Raw genomic sequence first — 22,952 nt, 5'->3', positions numbered from 1 at the left:
CGTTCCTCCATGTCCACATGGTAGCATATTTCTGGAACTATAATTGCATACCTTCCAGTTTTGGCTCGCCCCTCCCCATCCATATATTAGCATAGATAACATATATTTGCATATATTCCCATCAATGGCTTTATCCCGCCACATACATAAATATGCAGATTTTGCATCTATTTGTGTATGGCCCATTACATTTGCATATAATATAATTGCCGCCTTTAACCCAGTGAGTGCCTATCTTTATTTGCATATATTATCATATGGTTCCATTGATACTGGTTTTGTTAACCTATCTACATCTATATAAATATACCAGAATGAAAACTGTCCACTTTTAATATAGAGTAACAGGCATTTGCATAAACCTAACTTTGCACTATTTGCATTGCCACTAATTATGCTGTGTCATTTGCATACGTTATAATAGGAATCCCCACCAACGATGGGCATATTGGAAAATTGCTTGCATCTGTCGGCTCCTAGGAGCACGGTTAATGATGCTTTATCATTGTATTTGTTGAAATCGTTACTACAGATGTTCTGTGGGCGTATCATTACCACAAAGTGGATCTTATTTGCATAAGTTATCGTTTTCTGTCATTACCAGGTAGGATCATGCCTATGAAATATGTTCTGCCGTGAATTGAGGTCATCTGGTTTGACCTCTCGAGACGACAAGCCGTAGTGGAGCTTTTAGCAGCCAATCTTGATCGGCGAACGGCCGCTGCCGGAAAATCCAGCCCAGATCTCGGTAAATCGTTTAATTAAAAAATTGCATCTCATTTCCAGTCTGAATTTGTCTAGCTTCAACTTCCAGTCACTGGCTCATGGTAGACCCTTAACCAGCGCTATTGATGTGCGTAGGCGAGTATTCATTCAGTTATCGGCATTTCTATTACAACTGCGTGTAACTATACGCTAAGCTGGCCACAGTGCGCCGATATTTGCAAAGATGATTCTCCGCGTAGCTTCGTTTTGGGCACTTGTGTCAGTGGTATTATTTGTGTGCTTAAGCTTAAGTGTGCGTTTATGTGTTTGTAGGTGTTACCAGCGGCGGCTCCCCACCCCAGAGGTGGCTGCATCTCAGCAGTGGGTGAAGGATCCCTGAATAAATATCTGTGCCACCCTAGAGGTGGGGACATCTCAGCAGCGGGTGAGTGATCCCTGAATAAACCGCGGTGCCATTCCAGAGGTAGCTGCATCTCAGCGCCGGGCAAGGTATCCCTGTATAAACAGCTGTCTCCACCCCAGAGCTGGCTGCATCTCAGCCTTGGGCAATAGATTCCTGTATAAACAGCTGTCTCCACCCCAGAGCTGGCTGCATCTCAGCACCAAGCAAGGGATGCTTGCCTAAACAGATGCCCCTCCCCAGAGCTAGCTGCATCTCAGCTGCAGGTGCGGGATCTCTGCAGGTGATCTTCAACCAATTTCATCCTCTAACATCTGTTACACATTCATCCATCTGCAAACATGGTCTCTTACTGTCTCCCCCTCGTTCTTCATCTGTTGTAGATTACAAACCATTTGGGACACGGGGACAGATTGTATCTTCGCATGTATTTGTACAGTACAATGCAGGGCGCTAGGGTACTGGAAAGACGAACTCATAATAATCATTCGCCCTGTGCTAAAATGCAGCTGCTTCTGGCTTGGGGCGCAGCAGCTGCGTATACAGGGAGCCTGCGTGACGCAGCCACCTCTGGGACGGGGCAGCTGTTCATGAAAATATCTTTTTGTCCGGCGCTGAGATGCAGCCGCCTCTGGGGCGGGGCAGCTGTTTGTTTAACAGCCCACGGCAACAGGCAGTGGGTATGCTTGATCCTTTTGCAAAGTCACAACATCTAGGCAGGTAAAGCTCCAGCTCTGCTTCCTTGAATCATTGGCAAAAGAGGTTGCCACACCTGCCACACCCCTCCACCTGCCTCCTGTCTCTCTCACACTGATTCTCCCCAGCAGGGGGCACCACACACACACACACACACACACACACTCTCTCTCTCTCTCTCCCCGGCGGGAGGCAGCACACACGTGGATTCAGTCCAGCAAGGAACACTACAATAGACACAGACACACGCACTGATCCTCTCCAGCAGGGGGCAATGCACACACACACATGCACAAACACACAGAGAGATTCTCTCCAGCAAGGGGCGGAACGCAGACACACCTGTGCAGACACACCCTGATTCTCGCTTACCACTGATTCTCTCCAGCAAGGGGCAGTGCACACACACACACACACACACACACACACACTGATTCTCGCTTACCACTGATTCTCTCCAGCAAGGGGCAGTGCACACACACACACACACTGATTCTCGCTTACCACTGATTCTCTCCAGCAGGGGGCAGTGCATGCACACACTGAATCTCTCCAGGAGGAGGCACCACACCCACCCACCCAAACACACACACACACACACACACAGAATCTCTCCAGCAGGGGGTTTCTCTCTCTCTCTCTCTCTCTCTCACACACACACACACACACTGATTCTCTCCAGCAGGGGGCACTACACACACACACACACACACACAGAGAATCTCTCCAGGAGGGGCCATTTCTCTCTCTCTGTCTCTGTCTCTGTCTCTGTCTCTCTCTCTCTCTCTCTCTCACACACACACACACTGATTCTCTCCAGCAGGAGGCACTACACACACTGAATCTCTCCAGGATGAGGCACCACACACACACACACACACACACACACACACACACACACACACACACAGAATCTCTCCAGCAGGGGGTTTCTCTCTCGCTGTCTCTCTCTCTCTCTCTCTCTCTCTCTCTCTCACACACACACACACACACACACACACACACACACACACACACACTCTGAATCTCTCCAGCAGGAGGCACTACACACACACACACAATCTCTCCAGGAGGGGCCATTTCTCTCTGTCTCTCTCTGTCTCTCTCTCTCTCACACACACACACTGATTCTCTCCAGCAGGAGGCACTACACACACACACACACACAATCTCTCTAGTAGGGGCCATCTCTCTCTTTGTCTCTCTCTGTCTCTCTCACACACACACACACTGATTCTCTCCAGCAGGAGGCACTACACACACACACTGAATCTCTCCAGGAGGAGGCACCACACACACACACACACACACACAGAATCTCTCCACCAGGGGGTTTCTCTCTCTCTCTCTCTCACACACACACACACTGATTCTCTCCAGCAGGGGGCACCACACACACACACACAATTTCTCTCCAGCAGGGGGCACCACACACACACACACACACACACACACAATTTCTCTCCAGCAGGGGGCACCACACACCCCCAAGGTGGAGGATCGTTAACTCACCAGGGATCGGCCAGGACAGGCAGACCCCTGTGGAGGACAGTGATGGGGGGCGGACTGGGATGGGGTGACCTGGGGTGGGCTCAGTAGGGTAGCACGGCGTGGGGTGACCCGGGGGGGACCACATGAGGGGGGCAAGGGAGGCAGGTGAGCATGTGGGGAGGGGTGTGACCCCTTGGGGGGGCCAGCACATGGGAGGCAGAGAGAGGGTTGATCCTGGGGGCAGCACATGTGGAGGCAGGGAGGGGTAATCCCATGGGAGGAGGGGTGACTCGGGGTGGGTTGGAAGCAGAGACCTTCTGGGGGAGGGATGATCCTGGGGTGGGGAGACCCATGAGGAGTAGGGAGGGTTGACTCTGGGGAAGGGAGAGCCCTTGGGGTAGAGAGGGGTGACCCCATGGCAGGAGGGGTAACCCCGTGGGGGGCGGGAGGGGTGACCCGGGGTGGGGTGACCCCGTGAGGGGGTGATTCAGGGGGTGGGGAGGGGTGACCCGTGGGGAGGATGATTCAGGGGGTGGGAGGGGTGACCCTGGGGAGGTGATTCTGGGGGTGAGGAGGGGTGACCCCATGGGGAGGAGGGGATGATTCAGGGGTGGGAGGGGTGACCCCGGGGGTGATTCTGGGGAGTGGGGAGGGGTGACCCCATGGGGAGGGGAGGGGATGATTCAGAGGGATGGGGAGGGGTGACCCCGAGGGGGTGATTCTGGGGAGTGGGGAGGTGACCCCATGGGGAGGAGGAGGATGATTCAGGGGTGGGGAGGGGTGACCCATGGGGAGGGGGGTGACCCAGGGGTGGAGGGGATGATTCAGGGGGGTGACCCCGGAGGGGGCGGGGAGGGGGGGTGTAAAACACCCTGAATCCTTTCAGGAGGCCTGTTCATATTTGTATTATTAAAGTAGCCTCATTAATATGAACTAATTTGCATGAATGTACATCTGTAACGACGAAAGAGGCGCAATTTCACGGTTGCTATGGTAACCATGGCGGCCACCCGGCTTCCAAGATGGCCGCCTCTCCCCCTCCCCTCCCCCGGCGGTGGGACTCTCTCTCCTCCCGGGTCCCGCTCTATGGTTTCCCCCAACGGGTTGACGGAGGGCAGGCCGGAGGGGCGGATAGAAGTGCGCATGTGCGTAGTGGAGGGTCGGGGAGATGGTGCACGTGGATCACTGCGCGCATGCTCAGTAGAGAACCCAGCGCGGTGGAATGGAGCATGGGCACGGGATAATAATCAATGGAGATGGGGGGGGGGTGCTCTTTCGCGCATGCGCGCTGGAGCGTTTTGCGGCGAGGCGATGAGGCAGGCGTTTCTCGGATGCGCATGCGCCTTGAATGGCTACCAGGCTGGAACGAGGCAAGGTGTCTTGGGCACGCATGCGCATCGAGGCAGTATGTGTGCAGGGGCCGGCCGCGATCCTCTGCGCATGCGCACTGTCGGCCTGGCGCGCGGGGTGGCCGGGGAGCGCTCATGCGACTTGGCCGGCGTGCGGGGAGGGGTGGGGCCTCGCCGCTCTCGCGGCGGCCCTCTCCCAAGCGCGCCTGCGCCGCGACGGCCGCCGGGCCGGCTTGTCGCCGCTGCGCAGGCGCGGCGCCCTCTGGCGCAGGCGCGCTGCGGCGTGGGCGTCCCCTCGCGCCGCTGTCAGGCGGGGGCCGCCTCGTTTGGGTGTGGGGCGGCATAAGTGCGCGTGCGCACTGCGGGCTGGGTTGCAGCAGGCAGAGCACAGCACAAGCGGAGCCAAGCGGCGGCGGCGGCGGTTGAGCTCGCGGTCGGGTGAGTGCGCGCGCGCGCGCGGGGGTGTGCGGGTGCGCGCGCCGCCGGCTGGCCCCGTGCGCGCGGGAGCGAGGCCGAGGGGCGGTTGGGGACAACACCCCCCCCCGCCTCGCGCGCGGGGAATGGGGGGGGGGTCGGAGCGGCACGCGAGGGAGGCCAGGCCGCGCCGCCCCTCCCCCCCCGCCCCACACCGCGTGGAGAGGCCTGGCCCGGGGGGGGCGCCTGGGGGGTCCCCTGAGGGCTAGTGGGGGGGGGGTTGGGCTGAGGGGCTCGCCCCCGAGGGCTTGAGGGGTTGGGCTCCCTGAGGGCTGAGGGGTTGGGGTCCCCTAATGGCTCCCTGAGGGCTAGTGGGGAGGCTGAGGGGGTTGGGTTCCCTGAGGACTGGGGTCCCCTGAGGGCTATGGGGGAGTTGGGAGTGGGCTGAGGGGGTTGGGGGTCCCCTAATGGCTCCCTGAGGGCTTGAGGGGGTTTCCTGAGGGTTAGTGGGGAGGCTGAGGGGTTGGGGTTTCCTGAGGGCTATGGGGGTTGGGAGTGGGCTGAGGGGTTTGGGGTCCCCAATGGCTAGTGGGGAGGCTGAGGGGGTTGGGGTCCCTGAGGGCTATGGGGGTTGGGAGTGGACTGAGGGGTTGGGGTCCCTGAGGGCTATGGGGTTGGGAGTGGGCTGAGGGGTTGGGGTCCCTAATGGCTAGTGGGGAGGCTGAGGGGTTGGGTCCCCTGAGGACTGGGGTCCCTGAGGGCTATGGGGTTGGGAGTGGGCTGAGGGGTTTGGGGTCCCCTGATGGCTAGTGGGGAGGCTGAGGGGTTGGGGTTTCCTGAGGGTTATGGGGTTGGGAGTGGGCTGAGGGGTTGGGGTCCCTGAAGGCTAGTGGGGAGGCTGAGGGGTTGGGGGCTCCCTGAGGTCTTGAGGTCCCCTGAGGGGGTGGGGGTTGGGAGTGGGCTGAGGGGTTGGGGTCCCCTAATGGCTCCCTGAGGGCTTGAGGGGTTTCCTGAGGGCTAGTGGGGAGGCTGAGGGGTTGGGGTTTCCTGAGGGCTATGGGGTTGGGAGTGGGCTGAGGGTTTGGGGTCCCCTAATGGCTAGTGGGGAGGCTGAGGGGGTTGGGTTCCTGAGGGCTAGTGGGGAGGCTTGAGGGGGTTGGGGGCTCCCTGAGGGCTAGAAGGAGGGTTGGGGGTGGGCTGAGGGCTAGTGGGGGAGGCTGAGGGGGTTTGGGGTCCCCTAAGGGCTAGTGGGGAAGGCTGAGGGGGGGTTGGGGTCCCCTGAGGGCTATGGGGGAGTTGGGAGTGGGCTGAGGGGGTTGGGGGTCCCCTAATGGCTCCCTGAGGGCTTGAGGGGGTTTCCTGAGGGCTAGTGGGGAAGGCTGAGGGGGGTTGGGGTCCCCTGAGGGCTATGGGGTGGGGAGGGGGCTGAGGGGGTTGGGGCCCCTAATGGCTCCCTGAGGGCTTGAGGGGGCTCCCTGAGGGCTAGTGGGGAGGCTGAGGGTGGTTGGGGTCCCCTGAGGGCTAGGAGGGTTGGGGGTGGGCTGAGGGCTAGTGGGGAGGTTGAGGGGGTTGGGGTCCCCTGAGGGCTAGGAGGGTTGGGAGTGGGCTGGGGTCCCCTGAGGGCTAGTGGGGAGGCTGGGGGTTGGGGTCCCTTCGGGGTTGGGGCTCCCTGAGGGCTAGTGGGGAGGCTGGGGGTTCCCTGAGGGCTCGAGGTGGGGGTTGGGGTTCCCTGAGGGCTGGGTGCTGGGTTGGAGTGGGATTAGGGGGGTTGGGGTTCCCTGAGGGCTAGAGGGGGGGTTGGGGGTGGGCTGAGAGGGTCTGGGGCCCCCTAAGGGCTAGGGGAGCCCCTAAAGGCTGGGGTGGGGGGTTGCCTACCCCCTGGAGGCGAAGGAAGCATGGAGGGGGAGTTTGGGTTCCTCTGGGAGTAGTGGGGGGGGGGTCTTGCTGTGGGGGGTGGGAAGGTGGGCCTCATGGAGAGGGAAGGAGAAGCAGCGACCTGGTTGGTGGCCCTTGGTTCCTCCTGGTGGGGGCAGGAAGCAGGGGAGATGAGGGTCCTCCTAAGGGAAGGGGTTTGGGGCGATGGGGTCTGGTGGGGTCCCCCGGGGGAGGAATGAGATCTGGTTAGCTGGGGGGGGAGGAGGCCCTTGGATTAGCTAAGGGGGCCCCTTGTGGGGGCAGAGTGGGGAGGGGATGAGGAAGTTGGGGGGGCTTGGGTCTCCGTAGAGTGGGGCGCAGAGGGGAGGGGTTCTCAATGGCTGTTGCCTTGCCCTGGAGGAAATTAATGGGGGTGAGGGGGACCGTGGGTTGCCCTAGAGTGAGGAGGATTTGGGGGAGGGGGTCCCCTTAGCAGGGTGGGGGATTGGAGGTGATATCTGTGGGTTTTCCCCTATAGGATAGAAGGGTTTGGGGTGGGTGGGATCCCCTAGGGAATGGGATGGGAGGAAGGAGAGTTGGGGTGGCTGTGGGGACTGAGCTGGCCATTTCCCAGGGAGGGGTTGGGGGTGGGGGGAACCCCCGGTGGGGTGTGGGAGGGGTTCCCCTGGAGAGGGCTGCCTGGGAGATCTGGAGAAGCCTCTGGGGGGAAGAACTGGGGTTCAGGGAGTGAGGTCAGGACATAACGGGGGGGAATAGATGGGGGAGACACTTGCCTTCCTCTGTAAGGAAGTTCTCCCTTCCCTGAAATTGGGGGGCGGGGGATCTCCAGACCCATTTTGGGGGGGCAGGGGGAAGAAGGCCTGAGTGCTGGTGGCTGGGCCTGCATTGCTTAAGAGACTCTGGGTCGAGAGAATGGGGGTGCCTGGACCTGCATCGTGTCTTAGACCCCCCCCTTCTTGGGGGACTCACCGCTCCCTTCCGTGCTGGGGGGAGGCCTGTAGCGTGAGGAGGGGGAAACTGAGGCAGTCTGGAATCTGCAGCAGGGTTTGGGGGTGCAAGGGGGGGCTGTACCGTGGCCTAGGTGGCTGGCTGACTCATGGGGCAGAGCCGTGGGGCAGGGAGGGCCCCGGCGCCGCGTGTGGGAGGGAGCTGCCGGGGCCACTGAGCCGGCCTGGTTCCTTCCCCGCCGCTCGGGGCAGGAACTTTTCACCGATTTCTCAGCTGCCTCCCCCCCCCCGCCCAGCTGCAGACGGAAGCACGTGTGTGGAGCGGCCCGGCCCGGCTGTCACCCAGCGTGAGCTATGGGGAGCAGTTGTGCTAATCAGTTATGGGTGGGAGTGGGGCGCGAGGGGTGGGGGGGAGGATGGCGGGGAAGGGAGACGGCTGAGCCTGGACGGCTCGTTTGCCGGTAATTAAACCGAAACGGAAAAGCCCCGTCCCCGATCTGGTGCCTTCGGGAACCGTGAACCCTCCCAGCAGCCTGCCTCAGGCTCTGGCGGTGGGGGGGGGGGGGAACAACCCCCCCTGCCCCCGTGGCTAGCGGGCCCTGCGAGGCACTTGCCTGCTCTCTAACCGGCCGCGTGGAGCTGTTTCTGGCCTGTCACCGCGCTTGGCAAGCAGACCTGGCCTCCTCCTCTTCGGCTCTGGCTGAACCTGGGTCAGGGATGAGTCATCTGGTCCCCTCCCCCACGCCGTGGGGGGGAATCCAGGCCTGTGACCCATGTCCTGACTTGCTTTCTGGGGGGGGGTGTCCCTGTCTGAGGGGGAGTTTGGAGCAGAGCCAGAGAACAGGTGCTGGGAGTCACCTCAAATGGAGGCACCAGGGTTCTCCGAATCGGCCCTTAATAGGGGGTTTTCCCAGAGCCGGGGAGAGAACCCAGGAGTCCTGGCTCCCAGCCCCACCCCGCTCTAACCACCAGCCCCCACTCCCCTCCCAGAGCCGGGGAGAGAACCCAGGAGTCCTGGCTCCCAGCCCCACCCTGCTCTAACCACCAGCCCCCGCTCCCCTCCCAGGGCTGGGGAGAGAACCCAGGAGTCCTGGCTCCCAGCCCCCCCTGCTCTAACCACCAGCCCCTGCTCCCCTCCCTAAGGAGGAAGGGCTGGACTCCCCTAAGCAGGACTCCTGGGTTCTTGCGCCCTAAGAGGTGGCTAGTAGCCCCTCCCCTGGCTGGTGCCCCCGGCTGGCTCCTGGCCGTCTGCCCTGTGCCTGGGGCTCCCTGGGGGAGGGGAAATCCCCTGGGGCTGCTGGAGAGATTCCCCCGGGCCAGTGTGTTACCCCCCCGCTAGCCCAGCCTGGGCTTCCTCCCCTCCCCCCCTGTCCCTGTTAGCCCCCTGCTAGCCCGGCCTGGGCTTCCTCCCCTCCCCCCCTGTCCCTGTTAGCCCCCTGCTAGCCCGGCCTGGGCGTCCCCCTTTCCCCCCGTTAGTCCCCTGCTCGCCCAGCCCTGGGGTTCCTCCCCGCCCCCCCCCCGTCCCTGTTAGCCCCCTGCTAGCCCGGCCTGGGCTTCCTCCCCTCTCCCCCCCCTGTCCCTGTTAGCCCCCTGCTAGCCCAGCCTGGGCTTCCTCCTTTCCCCCCCCCCCCCGTCCCTGTTAGCCCCCTGCTAGCCCATCCCTGGGCTTCCTCCCCCCTCCATCCCTGTTAGCCCCCTGCTAGCCCGGCCTGGGCTTCCTCCCCTCCCCATCCCTGTTTGCCCCTGCTAGCCTGGCCTGGGCTTCCTCCCCCCCGTCCCTGTTAGCCCCCTGCTAGCCTGGCCTGGGCTTCCTCTCTCCCTCCCCCAGTTCTGCGGGTGCCCCTCACTGCCGACCCACAGCCCCTACTAGCCCAGCCCTGAGCTCCCCCCTCAGCTCTGCCAGTGCCCCTCACTCCCAACCCGCAGCCCCCCGCCCCAGCTCTGCCGCTGCCCCTCACTCCTGACCCGTTTCAGACCCTGGCGTTTCCGTCCCGTCCTTGGCCGCTGCCGCCTCTCCCCAGAGCTGGCTGCAGCCTGGTGCCCTGGCCACTGGCCGGCTCGAGGTGGAGTCGCGGTGCCAGGCCACCCTCCCTGCCTCCGAGGTCGCGGCGGGATCGGGCAGGGTCTGAACCCAGCTAGGCCCAGGTTGAGGGAGTGGTGGCTGGGTCGGGGAGGGTTTCACGTTGCCCCTTGCCTGGGGGAGGCGGGGGGCGATTATGGACGGGGCCTAGGCGCTGTCGTTCCACCCCCCTGTGTCTGGTTAATGCTCCGGGACAGGGAGTGTCTCTGGGTGTGGGGCGGGGGCAGATCTCAGGGCAGAAGGGTCTGCGGAACCCCTGGTGTGATGGGGGGGGCAGATCTTGGTGGGGAGGGGTCTGTGGAGCCCCTGGTGTGGTGGGGGAGGGGAGGCTAGATCTTGCGGGAGGGGAAGGGGTCTGTGTCCACCCTGGGGTCATGGGATGGGCCCCAGGTTTGGGAGGGGTTTGTGGCACCCCAGTGTGGTGGGGAGGGGTCAGTGGAGCCCCTGGTGCGGTGGGGGACCCAGATCTCTGGGGGGAGGGCAGGGTCTGCACAAGCCCTGGTGTGATTGGGGGAAGGGGGCTGTGTGAGGGGGGGAGAGGGGTCTGTGTAAGCCCTGGTGTGATGGGGGGGGCAGATCTTGGGGGAGGGGGGGGCTGTGTAAGCCCTGGTGTGATTAGGGGGGGTCTGTAGGACCTGGTTTGATGGGGGGACCCATATCTTGTGGGGGTGTATAAGCCCTGGTGTGATGCGGGGAAGGGGTCATCAGCTCTGGTGTGAGGGGGTGGGCCCCAGATTTGAGGGGAGGGGTCCCTAAGCCCTGGTTTGCTGGGGGAGCGGGGTGGGCCCAGATCTCAGCTGGGGTCTCTGGGTGCCACCGTAACCTGCCTGGTCCACCCCCCCCCTGGCAGTTCCTCTCTCCCCCGATCACCATGGCCGATGACCTGGACTTCGAGACCGGCGACGCCGGGGCCTCCGCCACCTTCCCCATGCAGTGCTCGGCCCTGCGCAAAAACGGCTTCGTGGTGCTCAAGGGGCGTCCCTGCAAGATCGTCGAGATGTCCACCTCCAAGACGGGCAAGCACGGGCATGCCAAGGTAGGGGGCTCTGCCGCCGGGGGGCACGGGCGGGCGCTGGGGGGCGGCTCCCAGGCTGACTGTCCCGCCTCCCCCCCCACCAGGTGCACCTGGTCGGCATCGACATCTTCACCGGGAAGAAATACGAAGATATCTGCCCTTCCACCCACAACATGGACGTGCCCAACATCAAGAGAAACGACTTCCAGGTAAGGGGGGGGCTCCCTGGGGCGCCGGGGGGGGGGGCGGCTGAACCCCGCGGTGGCGCTAAGGGCCCCCCCACTCTTGCCTTGCAGCTGATCGGGATCCAGGACGGGTACCTGTCCCTCCTCCAGGACAGCGGGGAAGTGCGGGAGGACCTACGTCTGCCCGAGGGCGACCTGGGCAAAGAGATCGAGCAGAAATACGACTGCGGAGAAGAGATCCTGGTAAGGAGGGGGGAGCGGGGGGGGGCTGTGCCGGGGGGGCTCCCCCCAGGTCAAAGGGGCAGGGCATGAACACCCCTTTGCTGCTCAGTCTCGGCAACGGGCTCAGGCTCTCGGCAAACTCAGGCAGCGTCGCTGCGCCGTGACCCCGGTCACAATAATCTTCCAGCAGCGGATCTCCAAGCACCTCGCGGAGGCGCTCGGCAACGCTAGCCCCGCGATGGGGAAACTGAGGCACGGAGGGGCGGCCGCTGACTTGCCCGGGGTCACCCCACCAGCTGGGACTAGAACTCGGGGCCCTGTTTGCCCCAGTAGCATCTAGCGACTGGCCCCCCCCAAAGGAAGGGAGCTGGGGGGGGGGAGCAGGATCTTACCAAGTGTGGCCCCCTGACCCCTCCTCCCCTCTCCCCCCAGATCACCGTGCTGTCCGCCATGACCGAGGAAGCTGCTGTCGCCATCAAAGCCATGGCTAAATAAAGGAACCACAGGTGGGTGCTGGGGGGGCCTTGGGGGCATTGGGGGTGGCCACTTCTGGGTCTTGCGAGCCAAGCCTGGAGCGGGTCCACCAGCCTCTGCGGGGCGGGGGCAGGGCTAGGCAGTGCCCCCCCATAACTGCTCCTTCCTTTTCCAGGGCAGCGCAGCAACTTTACTACGAACCAGAGAGAATTGCAACCTCCACCCCAAAACCGGCTCCATGTGGCTCAGCCCCCCAACCCCCCCAGGCCCCCCCGGGGGGGGAATTTAAACCCACAGAACAAAAATCCTTTTAATTTGGTCTTTGGTTCTGGAAGCTGATCTCTCCCCCCCCTTCCCCCCGCTGCCCCCCCCGGGGTGCTCGGAACACTACAGGGGTGCGAGGAAGGGGGGGATTATTTAAAGGGGCGGGAGAGAAATTGACACAAGCGGGGTGGGAAGCCTCCCTAAGCATTTTTTTTGAATGTTCCCCCCCCCACAAAAAACCTGGCCACTGTGGGTCTCAGAGCCCCCCAAAGTCCTTGCAGATCTCAGGTCCCTCTGTAAGGGGGGGGGTGCCCCAACGCCAGCAGAAAACAGACTCTCTGCCCCCTCCCCCTGCAGGCCCCCCCCTTGTTTGACCTCTCCTAGGTCAAAAAGGCTAGTGAGTGACTGGGGGGGGGGGGCACAGTATCCTGCTGCCTTCTCATTGGCTGAGGTGACCCTGAGGTGTCTGCTTCCTGTTTCCCCCGCCAGCTGTGGGGCAGCTGTTGCTAGGGTGATGCCCCCATTCTGGCCCCACCCCCCACTGTTTGGAGGATGGGGCCCACCTGGCTGAGGAGGGGGAGCTGCTTCCCCTGCCCCAGCACCCCCCGTCGCCTCCCTGCCGGAGCTCTCGGGGTGCGGGCAAAGGGGGGGTGTCCATGGTCACTCACTAGCCTCCCCTTCTCCAGGTTCACCCTCCCCCACCCTGCTGTCAAGGGGTCACTGCCCCCCCCATTTGTTAATCAGCCTCAATAAAAGAAGTTTAATACGAAGCTCTGGCTCACGTCTCCTGCTGGGACCTGCTCTGGGGGGGAACCCCGGTGTCTCTCCATCTGCTCCCCCACCCCGGCGTGTTCACTTCCTGTCCTAAGCCGGGGCCTGCTCCCCTCTGTGGCCCTGATCTCATGGGGGGGCCATGCAGCCTGCGTGTCTGTCAGGGCTGGTGTGATTGCGGGGGTGGGGGGGGGGGTGCTGAGCAGCACCGGGCACAAGGGGGGGCCCTGGTTGCGGGGGGGGGGGGTCTGGCCCATGGTGCCCCCTGAGTTTGGCTGGAGGGGGGGAGCTCAAAGCCCTGGGTTTCAATGGGGCCAAAGTGTGTGTCTGGTGGAAAATCCAGCTGGGTCTTACCAGGCTGAGTGTAGGGGGGCAATTCCTCCCTCACCCCCAAAATCAGAGCCTGTGAGTGACACCTGCTGTCCCAGCTCGACCTCCTGCACCCAGCAAAGAGCCCCCCTGCCAGGGCCCTGTGCAGGCAGCTGGGCCCACGGGGCAGGGGCCCTGGCCTGCGGGGGGGGGGGCTCCGGGCAGCCATTGGCTCCTTCCTGTTCCCAGCTAGTGCTGGGGGGGTCTCTCTCGGGGCAGCAGCTGCAAGTGGGGGATGGGGTGGAGTTTCGTGCCAGGGCAGGACATGACAGACAGGGGGTGGGGCCAGGCACAGCCAGGGGGTGGAGCTTGGTGACAGAGGGGGTGGGGCCAGGCACACTCAGAGGGCGGAGTTACGTGCCAGGGCACGATGGGACAGCCAGGGGGTGGGGCCAGGCACACCCAGGGGGTGGAGTTACGTGCCAGGGCACGATGGGACAGCCAGGGGGTGGGGCCAGGCACACCCAGGGGGTGGAGTTACGTGCCAGGGCACGATGGGACAGCCAGGGGGTGGGGCCAGGCACACCCAGGGGGTGGAGCTTTGTGCCAGGGCAGGAGGGGACAGATGGGGTGGAGCCAGGCACACCCAGGAGGCGGAGTTACGTGCCAGGGCAGGATGTGACAGCCAGGCGGTGGGGCCAGGCACACCCAGGGGGCAGAGTTACGTGCCAGGGCAGGATGTGACAGGCAGGAGGTGGGGCCAGGCACACCCAGGGGGCGGAGTTACGTGCCAGGGCAGGATGTGACAGACAGGAGGCGGGGCCAGGCACACCCAGGGGGTGGAGTTACGTGCCAGGGCAGGATGTGACAGGCAGGAGGCGGGGCCAGGCACACCCAGGGGGTGGAGTTACGTGCCAGGGCAGGATGGGACAGCCAGGGGGTGGGGCCAGGCACACCCAGGGGGTGGAGCTTTGTGACAGCGCAGGGGGTGACAGAGGGGGTGGGGCCAGGCACACCCAGGGGGCGGAGTTACGTGCCAGGGCAGGATGTGACAGGCAGGAGGTGGGGCCAGGCACACCCAGGGGGTGGAGTTACATGCCAGGGCAGGATGTGACTGACAGGAGGTGGGGCCAGGCACACCCAGGGGGCGGAGTTACGTGCCAGGGCAGGACGTGACAGGCAGGAGGCGGGGCCAGGCACACCCAGGGGGCGGAGTTACGTGCCAGGGCAGGAGGTGACAGCCATGGGGTGGGGCCAGGCACACCAAGGGGGGGGAGCTTTGTGACAGCGCAGGGGGTGACAGAGGGGGTGGGGCCAGGCACACCCAGGGGGTGGAGTTACTGCCAGGGCAGGAGGTGACAGACAGGAGGCGGGGCCAGGCACATCCAGGGGGCGGAGTTACATGCCAGGGCAGGAGGTGACACCCAGGGGGCGGGGCCGGGGTATCTGACCATCCCTGGGTCACACAGGAGTACCCCCTACCCCTTCCCCCCCCCCAAATGTCCAGAGACCACACGCTGCAAGTGGAGGCTCCCCGTTTATTGGGGGGGAGGGGGCCGCGTTGGCGCGGGCCCCTCCCCAGAGCTGGGGGGTCACTTGTGGTAGAAGCGCTGGCCCGGGGGGGGCTGGATGAAGCTGTGACGCGAGGCCGGCTGGCTGCCGGCGGGGAAGCCCGACTGCAAGAGACAGACAGACAGACGAGGGTTAACGAGGGGAACCCTTCCCCCACCCCCCCCTCCCAGGGTCACCCGGCCCCCCACTCACCGTGTGGGGCTGCTGGGGGGTGGAGCCGTGCGGGAAGCTCCCGGGCGAGGCCAGGCCAGACTGCGGGGAGCAAAGACGGGTGAGTTAGAGATGGGGGGGGGGGTCTGGCCCCCGGAGAACGGCGGGGGGGGGGGTGTCGCTCACCTTGCTGGCCGGCTGCATCTGGACGGGGAGCTGGGGGCTGGGCAGCAGGGTCTGGTTGGGGTGCAGGGCCTGGGGGTGCATCGGGCGCAGGGTCGCCTGCGGAGACGGGAGCAGAGTGTGAGGGGGGAGAGACCCCGGGCCCCATTCCCCGCCCCCCAGAGCCAGCCAGTCCCTGCCCTGGGGCCGGCCCCCCCTAGAGGGGACAGGCCCCTGCCCCATTCCCTGCCCCCCTGAGCCAGCCAGTCCCCGCCCTGGGGCCGGGTGGGAGCCGGCGCCCCCCAAAGGGGACAGGCCCCTGCCCCATTACCCGACCCCCAGAGCCACCCAGTCCCCGCCCGGGGGCCGGGGGGGAGCCGGCGCCCCCGAGAGGGGACAGGCCCCTGCCCCATTCCCCGCCCCCCTGAGCCAGCCAGTCCCTGCCCTGGGGCCGGGTGGGAGCCGGCGCCCCCAAGAGGGGACAGGCCCCTGCCCCCCTGAGCCAGCCAGACCTGCCCTGGGGCCGGGAGCAGCGCCCCAGAGGGGCCGGGCCCGGGGGACTCACCGAGTCGGTGAAGCCGGACTGCTGGTTGGCGTGTTCCAGTTGCTTCTGCAGGGGGATGGTTGTGCTGGGGGGGATGAAACCTGAGAGACAGAAAGCGGAGAGGGGGCAGGGCTCAGTGCTGGGGGCTTGGAACCAGACGGGTAATGGGGGCAGCGGGCGGGAGCGGGGGCAGGGCTCAGTGCTGGGGGCTCAGAACCAGACGGGTAATGGGGGCAGCGGGCGGGAGCGGGGGCAGGGCTCAGTGCTGGGGGCTCGGAACCAGACGGGTAATGGGGGCAGGGCTCCGTCTCATGGCAGACTCAAGGTATCTCCTGGCTGGCAGGTTTTGGGGTGGGGTCACTCCCAGCCAGGTGGGACTGTGGGGGTATTTCACCTGGGCGGGGAGGTCTCACCTGGCTGGGCGGCAGAGGGGGTCGGGGGTCTCATGCAGGCGGGGGAAGAGGATTTCATCTGGCCAAGTGGGAAGGAGGGTCGGGTGGGGGTCTCCGCAGCCAGGCGGGGAGCAGGTGTCGGGGGTCTCACCTGGCCGGGGGTCTCACGCGGCCAGGCGGGGCACGGGTGTCGGGGGTCTCACGCGGCCAGGAGGGGGCACGGGTGTCGGGGGTCTCACGGGGCCAGGGGACACGGGTGTCGGGGGTCTCCGCAGCCAGGCAGGGGAGCAGGTGTCGGGGGGGTCTCACGTGGCCGGGGGTCTCATCTGGCCGGGGCCACGGGTGTCGGGGGTCTCACGTGACCAGGAGTCTCACGTGACCGGGGTCTCATGTGGCCGGGGAGCAGGTGGCTGGGGTCTCACGTGGCCGGGGGCACGGGTGTCGGGGTCTCACGTGGCCGGGGGCACGGGTGTCGGGGGTCTCACGTGGCCGGGGGCACGGGTGTGGGGGTCTCACCTGGCCGGGGTCTCACGCGGCCCGGCGGGGGCACGGGTGTCGGGGAGTCTCACGTGGCCGGGGGCACGGGTGTCGGGGTCTCACGTGGCCGGGGAGCAGGTGGCTGGGGGTCTCACGTGGCCGGGGGTCTCACGTGGCCGGGGAGCAGGTGTCTGGGGGGAGTCTCACGTGGCCGGGGGGGGGCACGGGTGTCGGGGGGAGTCTCACGTGGCTGAGGGGGGGGCACGGGTGTCGGGGGGAGTCTCACGTGGCCGGGGGGGGGGCACGGGTGTCGGGGGTCTCACCTGGCTGGGCGGGGAAGTGCCCGTGGAGCGCGTACCCCGGCGGCTGCTGCGACAGGTACTGCATGGTGGGGAAGCCCGAGGGGCCTGTGGGGCAGAGATGGGGGGTCAGCGCTGTGCCCCAGCCCGGCCCCGCCCCGGCGGGCCCCGACTCACCGCGGATGGGCTGGCCGCCGGCGGAGCTGACGGGCACGGCCTGGCCCGGGGGGAAGTGCGGGCCCTGCCCCACGGCGTAGGGGCCGTGCCCGGCCTGCCCGCTCTGGTACTGCCCATGCTCCGGGGTGCCGGGCGCGAAGCCGGGCTGGGTGGCGAAGTGCCGCGTCTGCCAGACAGAGGGGGGGGGTGTCAGCGGCCTGGAGGGGATCCGGCCCACAGCCCCGGCCCCCCCGACACTCACCGTGATCACGGGGGGCGCGAAGATCTGCTTGCTCCGGTCGGCCGAGATCAGCGTCCCGGCCCGGCTGTGCCCCCCGGGGCTCCCTGCCGAGAGACCGGGGTGAACCGGGGGGGTCCCCCGCGCGGGCCCCCCCCCCCCCGGGACTGCTGCCACCCCCTGCCTGCCCCGGGCTCCCTCGCAGCCCCCCGGCTCCTCCAACCCCCTCCCACTCCCCGATCCTCCCCCCCCCCCGGCCTCCCCATCTCCCCCTGACCTCCCGGATCCTCCCCCGACCTCCCTGTCACCCCCCAGTCTCCCCGATCCTCCCTGGCCTCCCTGTCACCCCCAGCCCCTTCCCCACCCCCAGCCTCCCCTGTTACCCCCAGTCTCCCTGATCCTCCCCGGCCTCCCTGTCACCCCCAGCCCTCCCCACCCCCAGGCTCCCGATCCTCCCCGGCCTCCCTGTCACCCCAGCCTCCTGATCCTCCCTGGCCTCCCTGTCACCCTCCCCACCCCCAGGCTCCCTGATCCTCCCCGGCCTCCCTGTCACCCCAGCCCTCCCTACCCCCAGGCTCCTGATCCTCCCTGGCTTCCCTGTCACCCCCAGCCCCTCCCCACCCCTCAGCCTCCCCGATCCTCCCCTGGCCTCCCTGTCGCCCCCCCCCAGCCCCTTCCCCACCCCCCAGGCTCCCTGATCCTCCCCCGGCCTCCCTGTCACCCCCCCAGCCCCTTCCCCACCCCCCCAGGCTCCCTGATCCTTCCCGACCTCCTGTCACCCCCAGCCCCTTCCCCACCCCCAGCCTCCCTGTTACCCCCAGTCTCCCGATCCTCCCACCCCAGCCTCCCCATCTCCCCAATGGCCTCCTGATCCTTCCCGACCTCCCTGTCACCCCCAGCCCCTCCCCACCCCCAGACTCCCCTGTTACTCCCCAGACTCCCGATCCTTCCCCGCCCCGGCCTCCCCATCTCCCCAACATCCTCCCTGATCCTTCCCCGACCTCCCTGTCACCCCCCCAGCCCCTCCCCGATCCTCCCCTGGCCTCCCTGTTACACCCCAGCCCCTCCCCACCCCCAGTCTCCCCTGTTACCCCGGTCTCCCGATCCTCCCTGGCCTCCCTGTCACCCCAGCCCCTCCCCACCCCCAGGCTCCTGATCCTCCCCGGCTTCCTGTTACCCCCAGCCCCTTCCCCACCCCCAGCCTCCCGATCCTCCCCGACCTCCCTGTTACCCCCGCCAGTCTGTCCCCACACCTGCCAGCCTCCCGATCCTCCCCATGCCTCCCTGTCACCCCTCAGTGTCCCCGATCCTCCCCGGCCTCCCTGTCACCCCCAGCCCTCCCCACCCCTCAGCCTCCCGATCCTCCCCTGGCCTCCCTGTCACCCCTCCAGCCCTTCCCCACCCCCAGCCTCCCTGTTACCCCCAGTCTCCCGATCCTCCTGACCTCCCTGTTACCCCCGTCTCCCCAATCCTCCCTGGCCTCCCTGTCACCCCTAGTCTCTCCCCACCCCAGTCTGCCCAATCCTCCCCTGGCCTCCTGTCACCCCCAAGCCCCTCCCCACGCCCCAGCCTCCCGATCCTCCCTGGCCTCCCTGTCACCCCCAGCCCCTTCCCCACCCCCAGTCTCCTGATCCCCAGCCTCCCCATCACCCCAACAGCCTCCCTGATCCCCGCACCTCGCAGTCACCCCACAGCCCCCATCCTTCCCATCACCCCGATCCTCCCCGTACCCTGCATGTTGAGGATGTGGGTCCCGGCGTGCGCGACCATGCCCTGCTGATAGGCTGCCGCCGTCAGCGTTGTCAAGTCACTGTAGGGGCGAAGAGCGAGAAGAGGCTGGTACGGGCCCCGCCACCCACGCAAAATCACTGCAGCAGGGCGTTCCCCAGCTTAACAGTCACCTCTCCCTGCCCCGCCCCGCCCCTTCGCGCTTTATCCCAGTGATCTCTGGTGGCCCTCGAGGCACGACACGACCCCACCCCTGAGCCTGGACAGGACTCCCCCCCGTCACCCCACCCCGCTCCCCCCTCACCTCTGCTCCTTGCGCCGGCGCTTCTCCTCCTCATGCAGCACCTTCTTCAGCTGCAGGAAAAGCTGGTGCTTCTCCTCTTGCAAGGCCTGCAGCCTTTCCCCCAGCTTACTGATCTGGGGGGAGGAAGTGGGGCACCGTGAGATGGGGGGCTGGGATCCGGGGGAGCCCCTCCCTGAGGGCAGGGGCCGAACACCCATCGCTGGGGGGGGGCTGGGATCCGGGGGAGCCACTCCCCGAGGGCAGGGCCAGAAAACCATTGGGGGGGGGGAGGCTGGGATCCGGGGGAGCCCCTCCCCGAGGGCAGGGGCCGGACACCCATTGCTGGGGGGGGCTGGGATCCGGGGGAGCCCCTCCCCGAGGGCAGGGGCTGGACACCCATCGCTGGGGGGGGGCTGGGATCCGGGGGAGCCCCTCCCCGAGGGCAGGGGCCGGACACCCATGGCTGGGGGGCTGGGATCTGGGAGCCCTCCCGAGGGCAGGGGCCAGACACCCATTGCTGGGGCTGGGATCTGGGAGCCCCTCCCGAGGGCAGGGGCGGGACACCCATGGCTGGGGGGGGGCTGGGATCCGGGGGAGCCCCTCCCCGAGGGCAGGGCCAGACACCCATTGCTGGGGCTGGGATCTGGGAACCCCTCCCCCAGGGCAGAGGGCAGACACCCATTGCTGGGGGGGGGGCTGGGATCCGGGGGAGCCCCTCCCCGAGGGCAGAGGCCAGACACCCATTGCTGGGGGGCTGGGATCCGGGGCCGCACACCCATCGCTGGGGGGGGGCTGGGATCGTGGGGACCCCCGACACGGGGCAGGGCCTAGGGACCCCCGACACGGGGGGGGGTAGGCGGGGGGGGATGGTGCTCTGAACTGGGGCATCACTGCGGACCAGGGGAGCCCGGACCCCCTTCCCCTGCTCACAACCCCCCACCCCAGGAGGACCGGGGGGGCAGTGGGGGGGGCCGCCCCCCTCCCTCACCTGCTCTTTGGTCTCCTCCAGCGACATGCGCTCCTCCATCTCCTTCTTCCGGCGCCGCTCCTGCTCCTCCCTCATCTTCTGCTCCATCATCTTGTCCACCTCCTCCTCCTCTGCGGGGACACAGCCGGGGTCAGCCCCCGGGGCTGGGGGGGGAGATCCCGGCCGCCGCCGCGGGGGCCCCCGCCTGGAATCGCTCCCAGCTGAGGACGGCCGACTCGTCACAGCCCGGCCGGGGGAGGGGGGGGAAAAATCCAGCTGGGGGGGGGATCGGATCCGCAGCCCCCCCCCCACAAACACGCACCGGGGCGGGGAGGGGGGGGGGGTTCACCCTTAAACGGGGCCAATTCGGGCTGGAAAGTAGCAGAAAGTTTTAATGCGTTGAGGGTGGGGGCCGTGGGTGGGTGTGTGGGGCGCCCCATAGAGATTGGGGGAGCGGGAGAAACTAACGAGGACGAGAAACCTGCTTCGGAGGGAAACCGAATTCGGGGCGAACGGCTCCCTGTGGGGGGGGGGGGGGTGTCAGGCTTTATAACCCCCCCCACCGTTTTGTGTTCTGGTTCGGGGCTGCGTGGGGGCAGGGGGCCGTCCCGGGGTACTGGGGAGGATGTGGGTTGGGGAAGGGACTGGGACATGGGGGTCCCTGGGGCAGTACAGTGGGGCGCTGTGGGGTACTGAGGGGGTTATGGGGTGCCCCAGGGGCAGTACAGGGGCTGGAGGGTGCCCCAGGGGCAGTAGGACATGTGGGGTTGGGGGACCCTGGGCCAGTGTGCTGGGGAGGAGTTTTGGGGGTAACCTGGGGACAGTAAGATGGGGAGGTGCGGTGGGGAAGGGGTGGAGGATTTGTGGGGGTCCTGGAGCAGCACAGTGCAGGGAGGGGCTGAGAGGGGTCCCGGGGCACTATGGGGGAGGGGTCCCGGGTGGGGAGGAGGGTGGGGGTCCCTGGGCACTATGGGGAGGGTCCCGGGTGGGGAGGGGTGGGGGTCCCCAGGGTCAGTATGGGGAGGGGTGGGGTCCCTGGGGCACTATGAGGGGAGGGGTCCCGGGTGGGGAGGGTGGGGGTCCCCAGGGTCAGTATGGGGAGGGGTCCCGGGTGGGGAGGGGTGGGGTCCCCAGGGTCAGTATGGGGAGGGGTCCCGGGTGGGGAGGGGTGGGGTCCCCAGGGGCACTATGGGGAGGGTCCCGGGAGGGTGGGGTCCCCAGGGTCAGTATGGGGAGGGGTCCCGGGTGGGGAGGGGTGGGGGTCCCCAGGGTCAGTATGGGGTGGGGTCCCCAGGGTCAGTATGGGGATGGTCCCGGGTGGGGAGGGTGGGGGTCCCTGGGGCACTATGAGGGGAGGGGTCCCGGGTGGGGAGGGGAGGGTCCCCAGGGTCAGTATGGGGAGGGGTCCCGGGTGGGGAGGGTGGGGGTCCCTGGGGCACTATGAGGCAGGGGTCCCGGGTGGGGTCCCGGGTCAGTATTGGGGAGGGTCCCGGGTGGGGAGGGTGGGGTCCCTGGGGCACTATGAGGGGAGGGGTCCCGGGTGGGGAGGGTGGGGGTCCCCAGGGTCAGTATGGGGAGGGGTCCCGGGTGGGGAGGGGTGGGGGTCCCTGGGGCACTATGGGGAGGGTGGGGTCCCGGGTGGGGGTCCTGGGGCACTATGAGGGGAGGGGTGGGGTCCCGGGTGGGGGTCCCAGGGTCAGTATTGGGGAGGGTCCCGGGTGGGGAGGGTGGGGTCCCTGGGGCACTATGAGGGGAGGGGTCCCGGGTGGGGAGGGGTGGGGTCCCCAGGGTCAGTATGGGGAGGGTCCCGGGTGGGGAGGGGTGGGGGTCCCTGGGGCACTATGAGGGGAGGGGTCCCGGGTGGGGAGGGGTCCCTGGGGCACTATGAGGGGAGGGGTCCCGGTGGGGAGGAGGGTCCCGGGTGGGGAGGGTGGGGGTCCTGGGGCACTATGAGGGGAGGGTGGGGGTCCCGGGTGGGGTCCCCAGGGTCAGTATTGGGGAGGGTCCCGGGTGGGGAGGGTGGGGTCCCGGGGGCACTATGGGGAGGGTCCCGGGGCCGGACGGGGGGGGAGGGGCCGTGGGGGTGTGGCGGATTGAGGCCCCGCCCCCGGGGGCGGGTCGGGCCGTTCGGTGACGTGGAGGCGTTTCCGGGGCGGGGCTGGGGCGCCGTTGCCGGGTGACGCCGCGCGGCGCGCGGACGGGAGGGGGGAGGGGAGGGGGCGGGGCTCACCCTGCCGCTTGCGCTCGCGCTCCACCATGACGTGGCGGTGCAGGGCGCGCGCCATGGCCGAGGAGAGCTTGGGCCGCTCCAGCAGCGCCGGCATCTTCGCTGCGCGCCGGACCCCGCCCTACCCCACCCCGCGCTTCCGCTTCCGGGGCACGCGCCGCCGCGCGCGGCCCCTCCCCCCCCGGCCCACAACGAGGCCGGGCCCCGCCCCCTGCGCCTCAGGCGGCTCCCGCCCAGCGAGGCGAGACTCCGCCCCCTTTCTGCCCGGCCAGAGCGAGGCCCCGCCGCCTCCTGACTGATCACAGCGAGGCCCCGCCCACCTCCCCCTTCCGCGCGCTTCACAGGGCGCCCCGCCCCCGCCCGCGCGAGAACGCGGCTCCGCCCCTTGCCCGCTGGTGGTAGCAGTGGGATCCCGACCCAGCGCCCCGCCTCCCCCCCCCCCCGGGCGCTGGGGGCGGGGAGCGGCCCCCCCTTTTCTGTTGGACCCCCACCCCCAGGGGCAGGCCCATGGCTGTGTTCACCCCCCCCACAGCAGGGGG

The 22,952-nt window shown here is 66.8% G+C and overlaps 2 protein-coding genes across 7 annotated transcripts; one reads left to right on the top strand and one right to left on the bottom strand.

Moving 5' to 3' along the window:
- Positions 1-1,055: 1,055 nt before the first annotated feature.
- On the top strand, positions 1,056-12,908 carry EIF5A (eukaryotic translation initiation factor 5A). 3 transcript variants are annotated; one of them, XM_039499565.1, is made up of 6 exons: positions 1,056-1,150; positions 10,829-11,014; positions 11,098-11,202; positions 11,290-11,421; positions 11,833-11,906; positions 12,050-12,908. In XM_039499565.1, the coding sequence occupies exons 2-5, from the start codon at positions 10,850-10,852 to the stop codon at positions 11,893-11,895; spliced, it is 465 nt and encodes a 154-aa protein (XP_039355499.1). In that variant the 5' UTR covers positions 1,056-1,150; positions 10,829-10,849; the 3' UTR covers positions 11,896-11,906; positions 12,050-12,908. The 3 variants fall into 3 exon arrangements, with proteins under 3 accessions (XP_039355499.1, XP_039355497.1, XP_039355498.1); XM_039499563.1 differs by lacking the exon at positions 1,056-1,150 and adding an exon at positions 4,944-5,100; XM_039499564.1 differs by lacking the exon at positions 1,056-1,150 and adding an exon at positions 8,047-8,245.
- A 1,891-nt stretch (positions 12,909-14,799) lies between these two features.
- On the bottom strand, positions 14,800-22,549 carry GPS2 (G protein pathway suppressor 2). Of its 4 annotated transcripts, none has more exons than XM_039500005.1 (11): positions 22,417-22,549; positions 20,208-20,407; positions 19,241-19,353; positions 18,939-19,018; positions 17,233-17,315; positions 16,992-17,157; positions 16,839-16,922; positions 15,668-15,747; positions 15,127-15,222; positions 14,983-15,042; positions 14,800-14,894 (listed from the first exon to the last, which is right to left on the bottom strand). In XM_039500005.1, the coding sequence occupies exons 1-11, from the start codon at positions 22,508-22,510 to the stop codon at positions 14,811-14,813; spliced, it is 1,140 nt and encodes a 379-aa protein (XP_039355939.1). In that variant the 5' UTR covers positions 22,511-22,549; the 3' UTR covers positions 14,800-14,810. The 4 variants fall into 4 exon arrangements, with proteins under 4 accessions (XP_039355939.1, XP_039355940.1, XP_039355943.1 ...); XM_039500006.1 differs by having other exon boundaries at positions 20,208-20,317; XM_039500009.1 differs by lacking the exon at positions 22,417-22,549 and adding an exon at positions 20,668-20,730 and having other exon boundaries at positions 20,208-20,317.
- Between the last annotated feature and the right edge of the window lie 403 nt (positions 22,550-22,952).

This window comes from Mauremys reevesii, linkage group 14 (assembly GCF_016161935.1).
Source record: "Mauremys reevesii isolate NIE-2019 linkage group 14, ASM1616193v1, whole genome shotgun sequence".
Taxonomy (NCBI): domain Eukaryota; kingdom Metazoa; phylum Chordata; order Testudines; family Geoemydidae; genus Mauremys; species Mauremys reevesii.
Note: the sequence above shows the minus strand (reverse complement) of the source record. Positions and strands in the feature narration are given on the sequence as shown.